This window comes from Vombatus ursinus, unplaced genomic scaffold, assembly GCF_900497805.2.
Source record: "Vombatus ursinus unplaced genomic scaffold, bare-nosed wombat genome assembly UNPS02014826.1, whole genome shotgun sequence".
NCBI classification, from domain to species: Eukaryota; Metazoa; Chordata; class Mammalia; order Diprotodontia; family Vombatidae; genus Vombatus; species Vombatus ursinus.
This window is the reverse complement of record NW_020954604.1, coordinates 11,530,786-11,544,154: the sequence shown is the minus strand read 5'-3', so window position 1 is coordinate 11,544,154 and position 13,369 is coordinate 11,530,786. Positions and strand designations below refer to the sequence as shown.

General features: G+C 42.3%; 2 protein-coding genes and 1 pseudogene across 2 annotated transcripts in view; 1 reads left to right on the top strand and 2 right to left on the bottom strand.

Moving 5' to 3' along the window:
* Positions 1–1,602: 1,602 nt before the first annotated feature.
* Positions 1,603–4,091, bottom strand: TBCC (tubulin folding cofactor C). The gene has a single exon (XM_027838408.1). The coding sequence runs from the start codon at positions 3,906–3,908 to the stop codon at positions 2,832–2,834; it is 1,077 nt and encodes a 358-aa protein (XP_027694209.1). The 5' UTR covers positions 3,909–4,091; the 3' UTR covers positions 1,603–2,831.
* A 249-nt stretch (positions 4,092–4,340) lies between these two features.
* BICRAL (BRD4 interacting chromatin remodeling complex associated protein like) overlaps positions 4,341–13,369 on the top strand; it is a 102,399-nt gene continuing 93,370 nt past the window's right edge. Inside the window, exon 1 of the mRNA XM_027838407.1 lies at positions 4,341–4,361. The gene's annotated coding sequence lies outside the window, so the exon portion shown is untranslated. The remainder of the gene's footprint in view (positions 4,362–13,369) is intronic.
* Positions 6,411–6,511, bottom strand: LOC114025131 (annotated as a pseudogene).

Below are 13,369 nucleotides of genomic sequence, written 5' to 3'. Positions count from 1 at the left end.
TGGCCAACAGCACACTCACTAGGAATCTCACTCACCCCAATAGGTGTTCTAATAAACCTTGTCTTTGGCTGAAAAAAGGCTTGAGTCAAATTCATTCGAGGCAGGACCTGCATCGCTTGCCTCTGAATTTCAGGGTCCCAGTACCCTTAGACCTCAGCAGAGGGATATGGAAGTTGTTGGTGATATCTCACCATCGGGCTCCAAGATTACCTTTCCAGATCATCTCACATTCCTCACTCCAACTTAGCACTCCAATATGTTTCCTTGAACCTTTGCCCCATACCTAGCACATAAGTGCCTCTTTATCTTGGCCTTTTAGAACCCTTAGTTTCCTTCAAGACAGCTTAGGTGATCCCTCCTACTGGAAGCCTTTCCTGATTCATCTTTATTTGTGCTGTCTCCTCAAATTATCATTTATCCACTTATGTTTGCTCATTACATACAACAGGAGAATGTAAGCTGCTAGAGGGTAAGGACTTTGTTGGTGGCATAGTGATCTTGCAAGGAAGATCTGGGTTCCACGACTGCCTTTTACCAGCTGATACTCAACAGTTTTGTAACTGGGTTGTCATCTAATCTCCGAGCCTGCAAAATGGGACTATCTGCAATCATCTAATTCATAGGACTATTTCAAGAATCAAAAGAGATATTATACATAGAGTACCGTATTTCAATTAATGTTTGTCTTCAGAACCCCAGCACTTGTTTAATTGAAGTTATCGTGTATTCTTATTTTCATGGTTTCTCCCCAATAAAGTAGGGGCTTCTCAGAACAATGGGAAAAGCACCATATTATAGATTAGAAAACACATATTCAAATTCCATTTCTACTACTTCCTGTTTGATATTGGGTAAGTACTTCTCTAGGATTCACTTTTATTTTTCGGGAGGTTGGATTAGGTGGTAACTAAGGATACTAGCAGATTTAAATCTTTTCTTTAGAACAGTAAGTATCCTCTCCTGATTGCAGTGAAAAAAAAAACAAACACTATTTTGAACCAAAATATCCCCTTTGCTGACTTTGAAACTTTACTGAGTAAAAACCATGAAAACTATAATGATCATTTAAGTGAATATGTAATTATGATCATGCTCCTAAAAAGAAAAAATGCAACCACCACCTTTTTTGCATAGATAGAATGGACATTCGATATTGAATATTCTCTCAGACTACAATGATATATTGCTGAATTTTACTAAACTACCTTCCTTTTCTTTGTTACAAAGGATGGCTACCTGGGGAAGGCAGGAATACATTTGGAAATGAATTTGTCTCAACAAAAGATATCAATAAAAATTTAAAAGAAAAAACTTCCCTGAGTCTATTTATCTTTATCAGTAAAAAAGGGACACAAATCTTACCTGATAGGATTTATTGTGAGGCTAAATATATGTAAAGCTTAGAGTGCTATGTAATAGTTATAATACTAATAGCTAATATTTATACAGTGTTTACTATATGCTGAGCACTTTACAAAAATTATTTCATTTGATCCTCATAAAAACCCTGGGATGTAGGTGATATTATTATCCTCATTTTACAGATAAGGAAACTGAGGCAAAGAGTAGTTAAGTGTTAAGCCCAGAGAATGTAAACGTGAATCATTTTTTAAAATTTAATTTTAATTCTCCCAAATATTAGTACAGCAGTCTACATCTAGAGGGCACCCAATGGGTAACACTGCTGAGATTTTTAATACCGATCATTTTCTTCATAAAACAAGTTGCATCCTAGACTTCATTTTTTATTAACATTACTTTTTAATTGCTACAGCAATTTTACACAATTGTGGTAAACATGACCTGTAAGAATTACAAGCCATTTAACCAAACTTTGAAGGATAATTAATGTGATTATGGTTTTTTGAAACTCTATAGTTACAAAGTATAAATAAAATAAGGGTCTTAACAGAATTTATTTTAAACCAGTAAGATTGAACATTTCTCCTATAAAATTTCACAAAAGCATGTCTATACATTCAATAACTTGTGGATGCCAATTATCCTCTAAAAAAATAATAGAAAACCAAGACCGAAAAAGATTTTCAGACTTATCTTCATTTAAGAGTAACAGGACCCTAAAAAAGGTCTAGCAATTTACCCTCACAAAACAATTAATTGTTCTCTGTTGCATGCACCCCAGCTGATAAAGGTCGCTCTTACAAATTCTTTACAAATCACAAGAAAGTTCTGTATTAGATTAGCTCCATGCTAGAACTCTGGAGGAAAATAACAAACTCAGACACAGGGCTAGGTTCTATAGCTATATTCCAGAGCCCTACAGCCGGTATTAACGCTGAAGACACGTTTGTGTACTGCCTATTAAGCAGTACAATAAAGCAATCCTCAAACGGGAAACTATGAGTTGGCCTACAAAATAATTCAACAGCAATCTGCTGGGTCTTAAGTAATCTCACTGATTTTTCACACTAGCAATTGGTGGTATTCCACAGGGCACTAAGTGTTCTTCTATACTAACTAGCAATCAGTGATATTCTACATGGCACTAAAACTATTAAAAAAAGGGAATGCACACTCAAGACCTTTTTCATATTTATTCATCCCAATGTAGCCAACTCGAATCATCTAGCCATTAATTAATAAAAAGTTAGAAAAAATAAAGATAACTATTTTTAAACTACCCAACACCAGAGGCACTGCATTTTTTAAACTTGAGCTATTTACAATGGAAACGACAGCTGAGAATCCCTTCGGTATTAAGCCGGTATTAAGACACTAAAAAGGTGTAATAAAGTGCAAGTGTGAAGAACAGGTGCATGGTGACGTCAATTAGCGGGAAACAGTCGTTTAACGGGGAGTCACTGGCCCGATCAATCCCACTGGATCATCCTCTCCTCCTCTGGAAGGATACTCCAGTTCGGGGAGGCCACATCTCGGGCCAGCCAATTGAAGTCGTCCACATCCCTCCAGTTATTTTTGCTCCTGTCCAGCCCCGACCCCTCAAAGTCCTGGTCGATGCCCGCGTAGCTCCAGGAGTATGGGGCGAACTGGACGCCGCTGCAGTCCTCCACGATGGCCCGACTGGTCACCTGCAGAAAGATGCGGGTGTCCCGGGTGCTGTGCGTGCGGAGCTGCTGACAGGCCACGGCCAGGACGCAGCCGACGCAGTCGTCCAGGAACACGGAGGTGGAGACGGGCCCGCAGAGCACGGTGCAGCCGCGGGCCTTGGTCAGCCGCAGCGTGTTGGGGTTCCCGTACAGCCGGACGGTGCAGTCCGTCAGCCCGGTCAGGAGGATGTCGCGCTGGTGCAGCTCCTCGGCCCGCATCTGCAGGGTCTGCGACTCCCGGTTGGAGAAGCCAAAGCCGGAGGGGACGTGGAGCTGGCCGGGCGGCGGGGCCACGGGCGGGGGCGGCTGCGGGGCCTCGGCCGCCGCGCCGGCGGCGTCCTTCCGGCGGGACTTGAAGGCGAAGCGCTTCTTGGGCTGCAGCTCCTGGCGCCGCTCGGCCAGGGCCCCCTGTAGCCGCGCCAGCGCCTCCTGGCCGAGCCGCACGTCATAGGGCGCCAGGTAGAGCACGGCGTCGTTGAGCAGCTTCTGGAGAGCCTGCAGCCGCGAGGCCGCCTCGTCCAGCCGCGCCGGGGCCACGCCCGGGCCCGGCGCCTCCTGGCCCGCGCACCCCAGCAGCTGCTCCACGGCCTCCCGCTCACGGGCAAAGGCGGCCGCGAAGAAGTCGCTCTTCTCCTCCTCCACCGTCTGGTTCTGCCGCTTCTGCTTCCGCCGCTCCACCTCCAGCAGCCGCTCCTGCTCGCGCTTCTGAAGCCGCTCGGGCACCAGGCCTAGGCCCAGACTACCCCGGGGCCCGCCCATGTCCCCGTTAGCCGCGGGCATCTCCGCAGGAACAGCCGAGGTGGGGCAGGCTGTGGTAGCCGCGGTATCCGAGGCCTCCATCTCCCCCTCCTCTCAATAATTCTCTCAGCTTTTCTCGGTCCCTTCCAAGTCAGTCTCCAGCTAGACACGCGCTCCGAGAGGCCCCTCACTAAGGTGCCCTCTCATTGGCTCACGCAGGCCACGCCGCAGCCCCAACCTCATTCTGTCTCGCTATTGGGTGGCTTCTACCCCCTCCCTCCGCCTCTCTGAGACGGCGGAGGAAAGGAGTGGGAGGGAGGGTGCCAGAAGGGAGGAGGCGGGGGGAGGTGGAAGGAGGGGAATGGGAAGGAGGAGGGGAAGAAGGTTAGGGAGGAGGAGGAGGAGGTGGAGAAGGAGGAGGGGCGGGGCCGATGGGAGGGAGACAAAGGTCCCTGTCAAAGGGAGGGGAAGGGAGGGGTGGGAGGCGGGCTGGGGAAGGTTGTTTTTTTTTCCTCTCTCTCTTAAAGGGGCAGGACTTGTATCCGGGATTGTGGGGTGAGTTGCAGCAGCGGCAGCTGCACATGTGGGTTTGTTTATAAGAACAAGGTTAGAAACTCGCAGGCCTCCCCCTGCCCCCCCACCCCAGCTCCTCCCCGCTCCCCCCTACAGGCCTGAGACCTGCTGCTAGGGAGTGTGTGCGCGCTCCCAGGGAGGGTTCAGGTAGCGGTGAGAAAGATGGGGGGGGCGGTGAAGAGAAGGAAGGCAGGAGAAAAAATATTGCACGGGCCAGCGGTGGAGGAAGCAGCAGCTGGAACAGCTGGGGACTCGCTTGTCTGCCCCGCGTTCGCTTTCTCCTCCACGCCCCCCCTCCACTCGCCACAGCTGCTCCAGCTGTCGCCGCCGCCCTGCCCCTGGCCACCCCCCAAACCCCTGCAGTTGTGCAGAGCGCGGCCTCCGCAGCAGCAGCTGCTGCTGGATCCCTGCAGACAAATGAGGCCTTCCTGGGGGTGGGGGGAGGAGAAGAGAGGGGGGGAAGAGCCAGGCGAGGGGTTGGTGACGGGGGAGACCAGGTCCCCCAAAGACTACCTAGACTGAGAGAAATTGGGTTGGGGGTTGTTCACTGCGAGAGTGGGAGGGGAGCAGTGGGGGTGGGATTGGATACTCCCCCCCATCTGCAGCAATGGGAATGGTGGGGGTGGGGTGGAGATCCTACCCCCCCTCCTTTTCTTCCCTTTTCCTCCTTCACCTTACAAGCTCCCTTTCCCCGCCCCAGCTGTGCACAGCTGGCTGGGTTGGTGGGTGGGGGAGAGAAAACCTTGGTCTCAGCGCAGCTCTAAGGCTGCAACCTAAGGCTCCCTTCAGAAAAAAAAAAGCTGGGGGAAAATTGTTACGTTATTTCTAAAAGCAGGGGGAGGAGTTTGTCACCGGAAGTGAATTGGGAAGCCCAGCCTTAAATACGGACAGTGGGAGGATGGGGGTGGAAAAAGCTTAAGATAGCGGAGTAGTGGAAAAAGTCGGAAAATCAGATGGGGAGGGAAATGCTCTGCCGTCTTAAGCCCTTTCCTCCAGAGGGAAGATGCAGTGGTCAGTGGGATCAAATCTATATGCCTTAGATGGTGGCAAAGCAACCGAGCCCCTCATCCTTCTCTCTTTTCCTCATCGCCTGCTGCCCTACAGCTTTAAGAAAATCGAAATTTATTATCCAAAGACCTGTAATTACGACCACTGCATCACTGATGAGCGAAAGATATAAGGTTAGGGACAATCCTATAAGTTAAAAGACGACTCTCCAAACCCATCTTTCCTCTATCTTTTACCTCCAGTTATTTTTATATTCTTTGAATAAACTCCCTTGAAAAGAGTAATTCAGAAGCTGGTATTCATCAATGATGGCGAAATCATGCATCGTTTGAGGGCTGGTGAGGATTGTTGAGAAGAGGGGTGAGAGGAGAATGATGGAGAGGAGATGGAGTGCTAGAGATACAGTATTGACTTGGTAGTATGATAAGATTATTGCGCTTATTTCTTCTGTATCTGCTATTTTAGAAATCCAACATTTTCTCAAGATTTGTTTTGTGATCAAGATATGTGTTTTTATAAGTTTCTTTTTTTTCTCAAAGGCAGAATAGCAATGGCTTAGAGATAAAGTACAGTCATCTAGTTTCAAAAGTCTTATTAAGGAATCAGATCTCTGCTTTGTGTCACTGAGCATTACTTAAACCAGAAAAAATGTATGAAACTTTCTGAGATTACCTGATAGGAAGAAATAAATCTCACCACTGGCCTCTTGTTCTTTCCTGAACTGGTCAGTTTCCCCTTCTTTAATTGTAGATATGGTTTTAACTGTATTGGTAGCTGAACATGTCCAGCTTGAATCAAGAAAGGGTGTGTGACTAGAGATATACCCTAGGCTGGTGATGTGGACAGTCTATCTTGAGTCACTATTATGTAATAACCAATTATAAATGGTTCTGTCAGGCCACATGGGAAGTTAAATATAATACAGCTCTTTTAACAACTTGAATTCTATCTAAAGGAAAATTTCAGTTGAATGCTGTAGACCGTAAACCTGTGTGGTTTTCTTTCTTTTTTTTTTAATTAAAGGAAAATAGAGAACTCCACAAATTTGAGTCATTCTTGGGCAGGGGCCACGCTAATCTTCTCTTTATCGGTACAATTTTATTTTATTGCTGCCAAAACAAGCACCTGTGTGATTTTCAGTGTGACAACACCTACTTTAAAATGGAAAAGAAGTAAGGACAAAAAAAGGACATCATGTAGTTCACCTACCACATCCCCTTGAGTAGCATCTTCAGAATGTCCTAGGTTAGAATGAATGGAGGAGAGACAGTGTATGGTACAGTGGAAAGTTTACTGGATTTGGAGTCAGGGGGCCTGAGTGTAAATCCTGGATCTTCCCACTTATTAGCTGTGTGACCTTGGGCAAGTCATTTCACTACTTGGGGACTCCCACTTCCTCATCTGTATGAGGGGTTGGACCACTACTGTCCTTTTCAGGTCTAAATCTCTGATCCTATGAGGTCACTGGCATAATTTTCCATTAGATTAGGAGTTTCTGGAGGGGGAGGTCTCAGAGACCTAGTCTAAGCAAGTTCTTTTAAGGGGTCAGCACAGCAGCATGCATTTAGGTTTAATAACAACGTTTTGATTGTATGCTGAAATAGAAGGCTTCTAGACATTTGAAATAGCAATCCTTGGTATTGGGGCATTAAGCAGAAAAGGGTAAAAGTTCAGCATTATTTTGACATTGATATTTTTAGCTTGCCAGGGGTAAACAATAGTTTTGTTGGAAGAAAAGTAGATAATATACTGTAAAATGAATTGTGGTACTATAAAATCAAAGCATATACAGAGGTTCGTGTCCAGACTTCTACTTGTTTTTGTTTTTTTTATTTTGGCTAGGCAATGGGGTTAAGTGACTTGCCCACGGTCACACAGCTAGTAAGTGTTATGTGTCTGAGGCCGCATTTGAACTCAGGTCCTCCTGACTCCAGGGCCAGTGCTCTATCCACTGGGCCACCTAGCTGCCCACATACTTCTATTTCTAAAGAAGTACTACATGGTTCCACACATCAATGTGATGTCTCATACCTGGGAATGGGTAATTTTGAAAAAAAAAAAAAAAGAAAGAAAAAGAAAAATCTTAAGATGACCTTGTGTGTTTTTCATCTTTTAAATTTCTAACTAGAAATTTCAGGGTTCATTTCCTTAGCTAAAATTTCAATGTGTTATCTGTATACTATTTTTCATTACAGTTTACAGAATGACTGTTATCCCATTCATCACAACAACTTGAATGTGTAAAACACTTGAAGGTTTTCAGAGCATTTCAGTACAAAATCCTGTGAGGTTAATAGGGCAAACATCATCATCTTCATTTTGCAGATGAGGAAACTAAGGATTAGAAAGGCAAAGTACCTTTCTCAGCCCTAATATCTTAGGACTTGAACCCAGGTACATTCATTACATCAAACTGCCTCTTATAGGATCATAGCAAGGGACCTTAGAGTCCATTAGATTCAAACCCCTCATTTTGCAGAGAAGGAAACAGGCCAAGAGAGGTTGTGTCAAGTCAAAGTGCCTCCTGTGTGCCGACTTGCTTGGGGTCACGTAGCTAGTGTCTGAGGCAGGATTTGAACCCAGGTTTTCCTCTCATGTGTGCCACTCTATCCACTACACCATGCTGCATGATGAATTAATTGTGTGCCATCCTACAATAGGAAGTGAACAAAAGCTAGTTATATAGTTTGTATACAAATAAGATACTATTTCCAAAAATCTTAACAACGAAGGAATTTGGTCCTTGGTGCATTTTTATATTTTCCTTAGTGGTAAGAGTACTGGACTTTGGATTTTAGATCTGGGCTAGAAACTCTAGCTCTACCGCTCGCTACCTTTATGACTTTGGACAAATCCTTTCCTCGTTCTGTGCCTCAGCTTTCTCATCTGTAAAATGAGGGAGTTGGAAAAGATGATCTCTTTCGGCTCTTGGTATCATGATTCTAAATTTACAGAAAAGCAGTGGTATTTGTAGATGAAGAAACGTATTTGCAAATAAAATAGGTAAAATCCCTGCATTGTAGAAACTGTTTTCTAAAATTACATAACATAGCTGTGTTATTTTTAGGGTTAACTGTCAGCAAGTGTTCCTGAGCCGCAAAAGTGATGGAGTGTCCTGTTCCTAGGAAGGTTTCAAAGTAGCTAGTTCAAGAAGGAAGAATTAATCCCTTTGTCCTTTCCTCATTGCCTTTGAACTGCCCCATCGTTGTTGCCCTTCTTTCTCGAAGAAGACCAAAATGACATCACTATGCTAGAGTCAAGTTTCAGTATCTTGGACTGTGGCTGACCAAACCAATATGAGCTTGGAATGCTCTACCACAAGTCAAGCACAAAGAGCCCTATGAATATTTGGGGTGGATTCTCTAAATCTGTGCATCATGTGTTTCAGTTGTTTCAATTCTGCTCTGCACTGCTCCTACTAATTCCCTTAAGTTATTGAAGCCAAACATGGCAGTTTGGACTAAGGGCCCTGCTCAGAAATGAGACCTTCCAGCTATAAATCCTATAGTCACCTTATCATCAACTATAAAGTGTAATTAGTACAAGTGGAGTTATGTAGGCACTGGGGTTGGAGGGGGTTAGAAGCAAGTGAAGGGCCTGTACCTCCTGGCAAATAGGTGAGATCAGAATTGGTACTGAGACAAGGTGGGGATGTGTCAGATCAGCAGCTCCCCAAATGTCAGGCTGCAAAAAAAAAAAAAAGTGAGAGTTGAGAGAGCATTTTAGGACAAATCTGCAACTGACAGGGCATTCCAGTTTTCAAAGATTTACTAACAAGAGTCTGTCAAGATGTTTCTTCAGTCTGGTACACACAGACTTAGGCAGAAACCCACTCAAAGACAGCCATTTGTGCAGGTGAAAAGCGGCCTAGATTTGGAATCTGAGGCCTTAAGTTGATATCCGGGTTCTGATATAACTAATAATAACTCACATTTGCATATTGAAAGTGCTTTACATACATTAATCATTTGAACCACAAGAGAAGTACTTAGAGGTATTATAAGAGAATGTAGAGGTAGTGGATAGAGCTGTTGTACTAAAAGTCTAGAAGACTTGAGTGCAAATCTTATCTCAGGTATGGCCCAGCTCTGTCACAATGGGCAAGTCATTTAATGTGGCTAAGTCTCAGTTTCTTGAATATTCTTGGTACCAACCTTACAGGGTTGTTCCAAGGCTCATGTGCGATTGTGTTTGAAAAGTATTCTATAAAGTACTCAATTATTGTTATTTTTAAGTGAAGAAAGAGGGGTAGAGAGGGAAATTGAAAATGGAGGCAGATTCTGGTGTCCTAGAGGCTTGTGGAAGCCGTGTGAGGCTCTCCAACCCAGCATTTTCCAATATATGTGATGGAGTTCTTCATTCCTTTTTCACTGGGTGATTTTAGACAGAAAGATCCATTTCAGGATAGCAAATCCCTTTTATTTTAAAATATTGGTGTGACTGGAGGCCTCAAATGAGTTTGGGCTGCATTTTCAGCCATCTTTATTTGTCTTTGATATTTCTAGGTGGTGTGTTGCTTTTCAGCCTGATGTCCTTTTCCTTATTATCTTAAATGCTTCTAATTGTGATTATCTTGGTCTTACTCAGATGTCTAGATGTTTCCAGATATCTGGATCTTGTCATTGATAGGGATCATGTCTTTGCCTTGTAGAGTGTATTATTCTCTGGTTTAATCCTAATCTTGTCCTCAGTCTTTATCAAAGTCAGTGGTTCTCAAACATTTTGGTCTCAGGGTCCCTTTAAACTCTTAAAAATCATTGAAGGCTCCAAAGAACTTTTGTTGATGTGGATTATATCTATTGATATTTGCTGTGTTAGAAATTTAAACTGATTAAATATTTAAATATTTATCAATTCATTTTAAAATAAGAAACCTATCACATGTTAACAAAAGTAATATATTTTTATGAAAAGTAACCATATTTTCCAAAACAGAAAAAATCAATGAGAAGGATGGCATTATTAGAGTGACAAAATATGTAAATATCTTTACTTACATATTTTTGCCACTCTCTTTAACATCTAGCTTGATAGGAGACAGCTGGATTTTCATAAATACTTTTGTGTTCCATCTATTGTGATGTGTTGTTTTGGTTGAAGTATATGAAGAAAATCCAGCCTCACACAGATATGTACTTGGAAAAGGAAGGAGTATTTTAATAAGCAAATAATTATTATGAAAATAGTTTTGACCTCTTGGGTTCTCTAAAAGGGTCATGTCTGGGGATCCTACTTTAAGAACCACTGAGCTAAATGCATCTTTAATCCATTCATTGTACTTAAATTGATCTTAATTTTGCTTTTGCATTTATTTGAGCAATTATTAATTTAACTGTCACGACCTCAGGCCTATCACAGAGGTGAAAATGGGCTAGGCTTAATTCAGTAGATATTTATAAAGTATCTGCTGTCCTCAGAACTTTAAGTGAGGTGATGGGGGAAATACAAAATTTATATATGGCACTCTTTGCCTTCATGTCTAGGAGGATGATAATATACATACACCAGTAACTATAAAATAACACAGTATTGCATCATAAACATACATGAAAAAGTTTCAAAATGAAGTGCTGAATGGGAGATAAAGTCATTACACTTCCACAGAATCAAGAAAGGCTTTATGGAAGTAGCATGTGAGTTGGACTTTAAACATGGATAGGAATGCAAGCAATGAAGAGGTACCGGGGTGGGGGACAACATGAGCAAAGCCATGGAAATGGGACAGTATGTTATTTTCAGGGAACAGAGAATAGGCAGAAGTCCAGTTAGGCTGAAGCATTTTCTTCATGTCATGTGTTTACTGTACATTCTCTCTGCAGAGATGCATAAAGAGGGGCGGCTAGGTGGTGCAGTGGATAGAGTGCTGACCTTGGAGTCAGGAGGACCTGAGTTCAAATATGACCTCAGATACTTAACACTTACTAATTGTGTGACCCTGGGCAAGTCACTTAACCCCGATTGCTTCACCAATGAAAAAAAAAAAAGAGAGATGCATAAAGATGTGACAGACCAAAGCCTGTTTATCTTTCAAGTGAGACCAGGATTTTAGAAAGTTATTATTAGTAGTAATAACAATAATAATAGCTAGTGTTTTTATAGTACTTTAAAGCTTTGCTAAGCACTTTATATCTACTATCGCATTTGATCTTCATAATAACCCTGTGAGGTAGGTGCTATTATTATCCCCATTTTACAGATAAGGAAACTGAGGCCAAGGGGTGGTTAAGTGACTTGCCTAAAGTCATATGATTAGTATGTGGAAAAGTCAGCATTTGAACCTAGGTCATTTGATTCCCCAATTCATTATACCATCCTGCTTCTTCTTAAAAATAAAGATAAATGTATTGTTATCTCACAAGTTTTTTGTATACTTTGCTGTTGGTTTTGTATAAATGGTAGTTAGTATCACAACTGCTTAGAGGCCTGGGATATCGTACTGGGGAAATCCTTTGAGGAATTTTCAAACAGAGCCACTTTGATTTGCTTTTTGATCTCTTGTGGGGCCTTTAGAAACTGGTAGTAGTAATTTCTCTTCTTTGAGGATCTTAAATCAGAGGCTAGATATCCACTTGATTGATATGTTGAAGTGGGGGATTTCTCTCTGGTATGGATTGGATCAGATAATGGTCCCTAAGATCCAGGAGTGTGCTAGCTCTCTAAGAAAAACAATATGCAAGACATACTTTTAAGTTTAATTTGTATTATTAACATTTCTCCATCACTTTATTAAATCTAGATGATCAACAAAACAATAATTCTGATTTGTAATATTTGTCAATATCAGAAGTGTAATTGCTTACACTGAAAATTTCACAATCAGGGTTCACTTGAGGGTTGGCCCCAGCATACCTCTGCTGAGATTCTAACTGAGATTCAGTGATTCTCCAGTCTTAAAGGGATTGCTTAAGGGGGGAGGGGTTAGATATAACTAGAACAAAGACTCTCAACCTAGAGAAAAATGGTTATTTGGTCACAAATAATTCAAGCACAGACATCATTGAAGTACCTGCTCCCAGCGCCACACTTTTGTATCTCACTTGGTAGGATACAAAAGTTTAGTTTAAGACACAATACCTTTCCCATCTCCCCTCCTGGTTTAAAGACTAATAAGGGGGCATGATAGATATTACTTAATGCAAAGAAACATATCCTTGCACCAAGTGTTATATTGAGGGCCAAAAGCCATTTCACAGATTTCTAATTGATAGAGTTATGGCTTTTGGAAACAGAAACTTCTTGTGTTGAATTCTCTGTGTATGTCAGTAGTTTTCAAACTTTTTGCTCATGGTCCAGTATTATTCTTTGCTATGAAGAAACAGGGTGCCCTCTTCAAGAACTTGGGTTCTTGGGCCTGTCAATGGGATCATAAATATAAGTTTCATACAGTTCTTAGCACACTTAGGAAATGTGTCTTGACATACTGTTTGAGAATGACTAGTGTATAGTTATTACAATAATAAAGAGTAGAAAGTAGATAACTCTTTGCATATTCTACTCATTCCCATTGTAATGGCATTTTACAAAGTCATTTGAAATAGCTGGACCCTGGAATGAATAAGCAAATCCTTTGAAGAAGCAGAATGTGAGTGCTAAAAGGGACTCTTTTTTTTTTGACAGATGAAGAAACTGAGGCTCAGGAAGAAAAATTTACTTGCTAGAGGAAGCTGAGTGGCACAGTGAATAGAGTGCCAGGCCTAGAATTGGAGAGACGTGACTTCAAATCTAGCTTCAGATACTTACAGTGTGACCCTGGGCAAGTTTATTAACCTCTCTTTGCCTCAGTTTCTTCATCTGTGAAATGATGATAGTAATAGCATCTACCTCCTGTTATTGCAAGGATCAAATGAGAATTAATAATTGCAAAGTACTTGTTAGCCCAGTGCCTGGCACATAATAAGCACTATATAAATGTTAGCTACTGTTATTATTATTATTATTGCTAAAGATCATACAAGTATTTCTTGAATTGCATACAAGTCTTT

Coding starts and splice junctions, on each gene's coding strand:
- TBCC (XM_027838408.1), bottom strand. CDS start 3,908: ATGGAGGCCTCGGATACCGCGGCTACCACAGCCTGCCCCACCTCGGCT.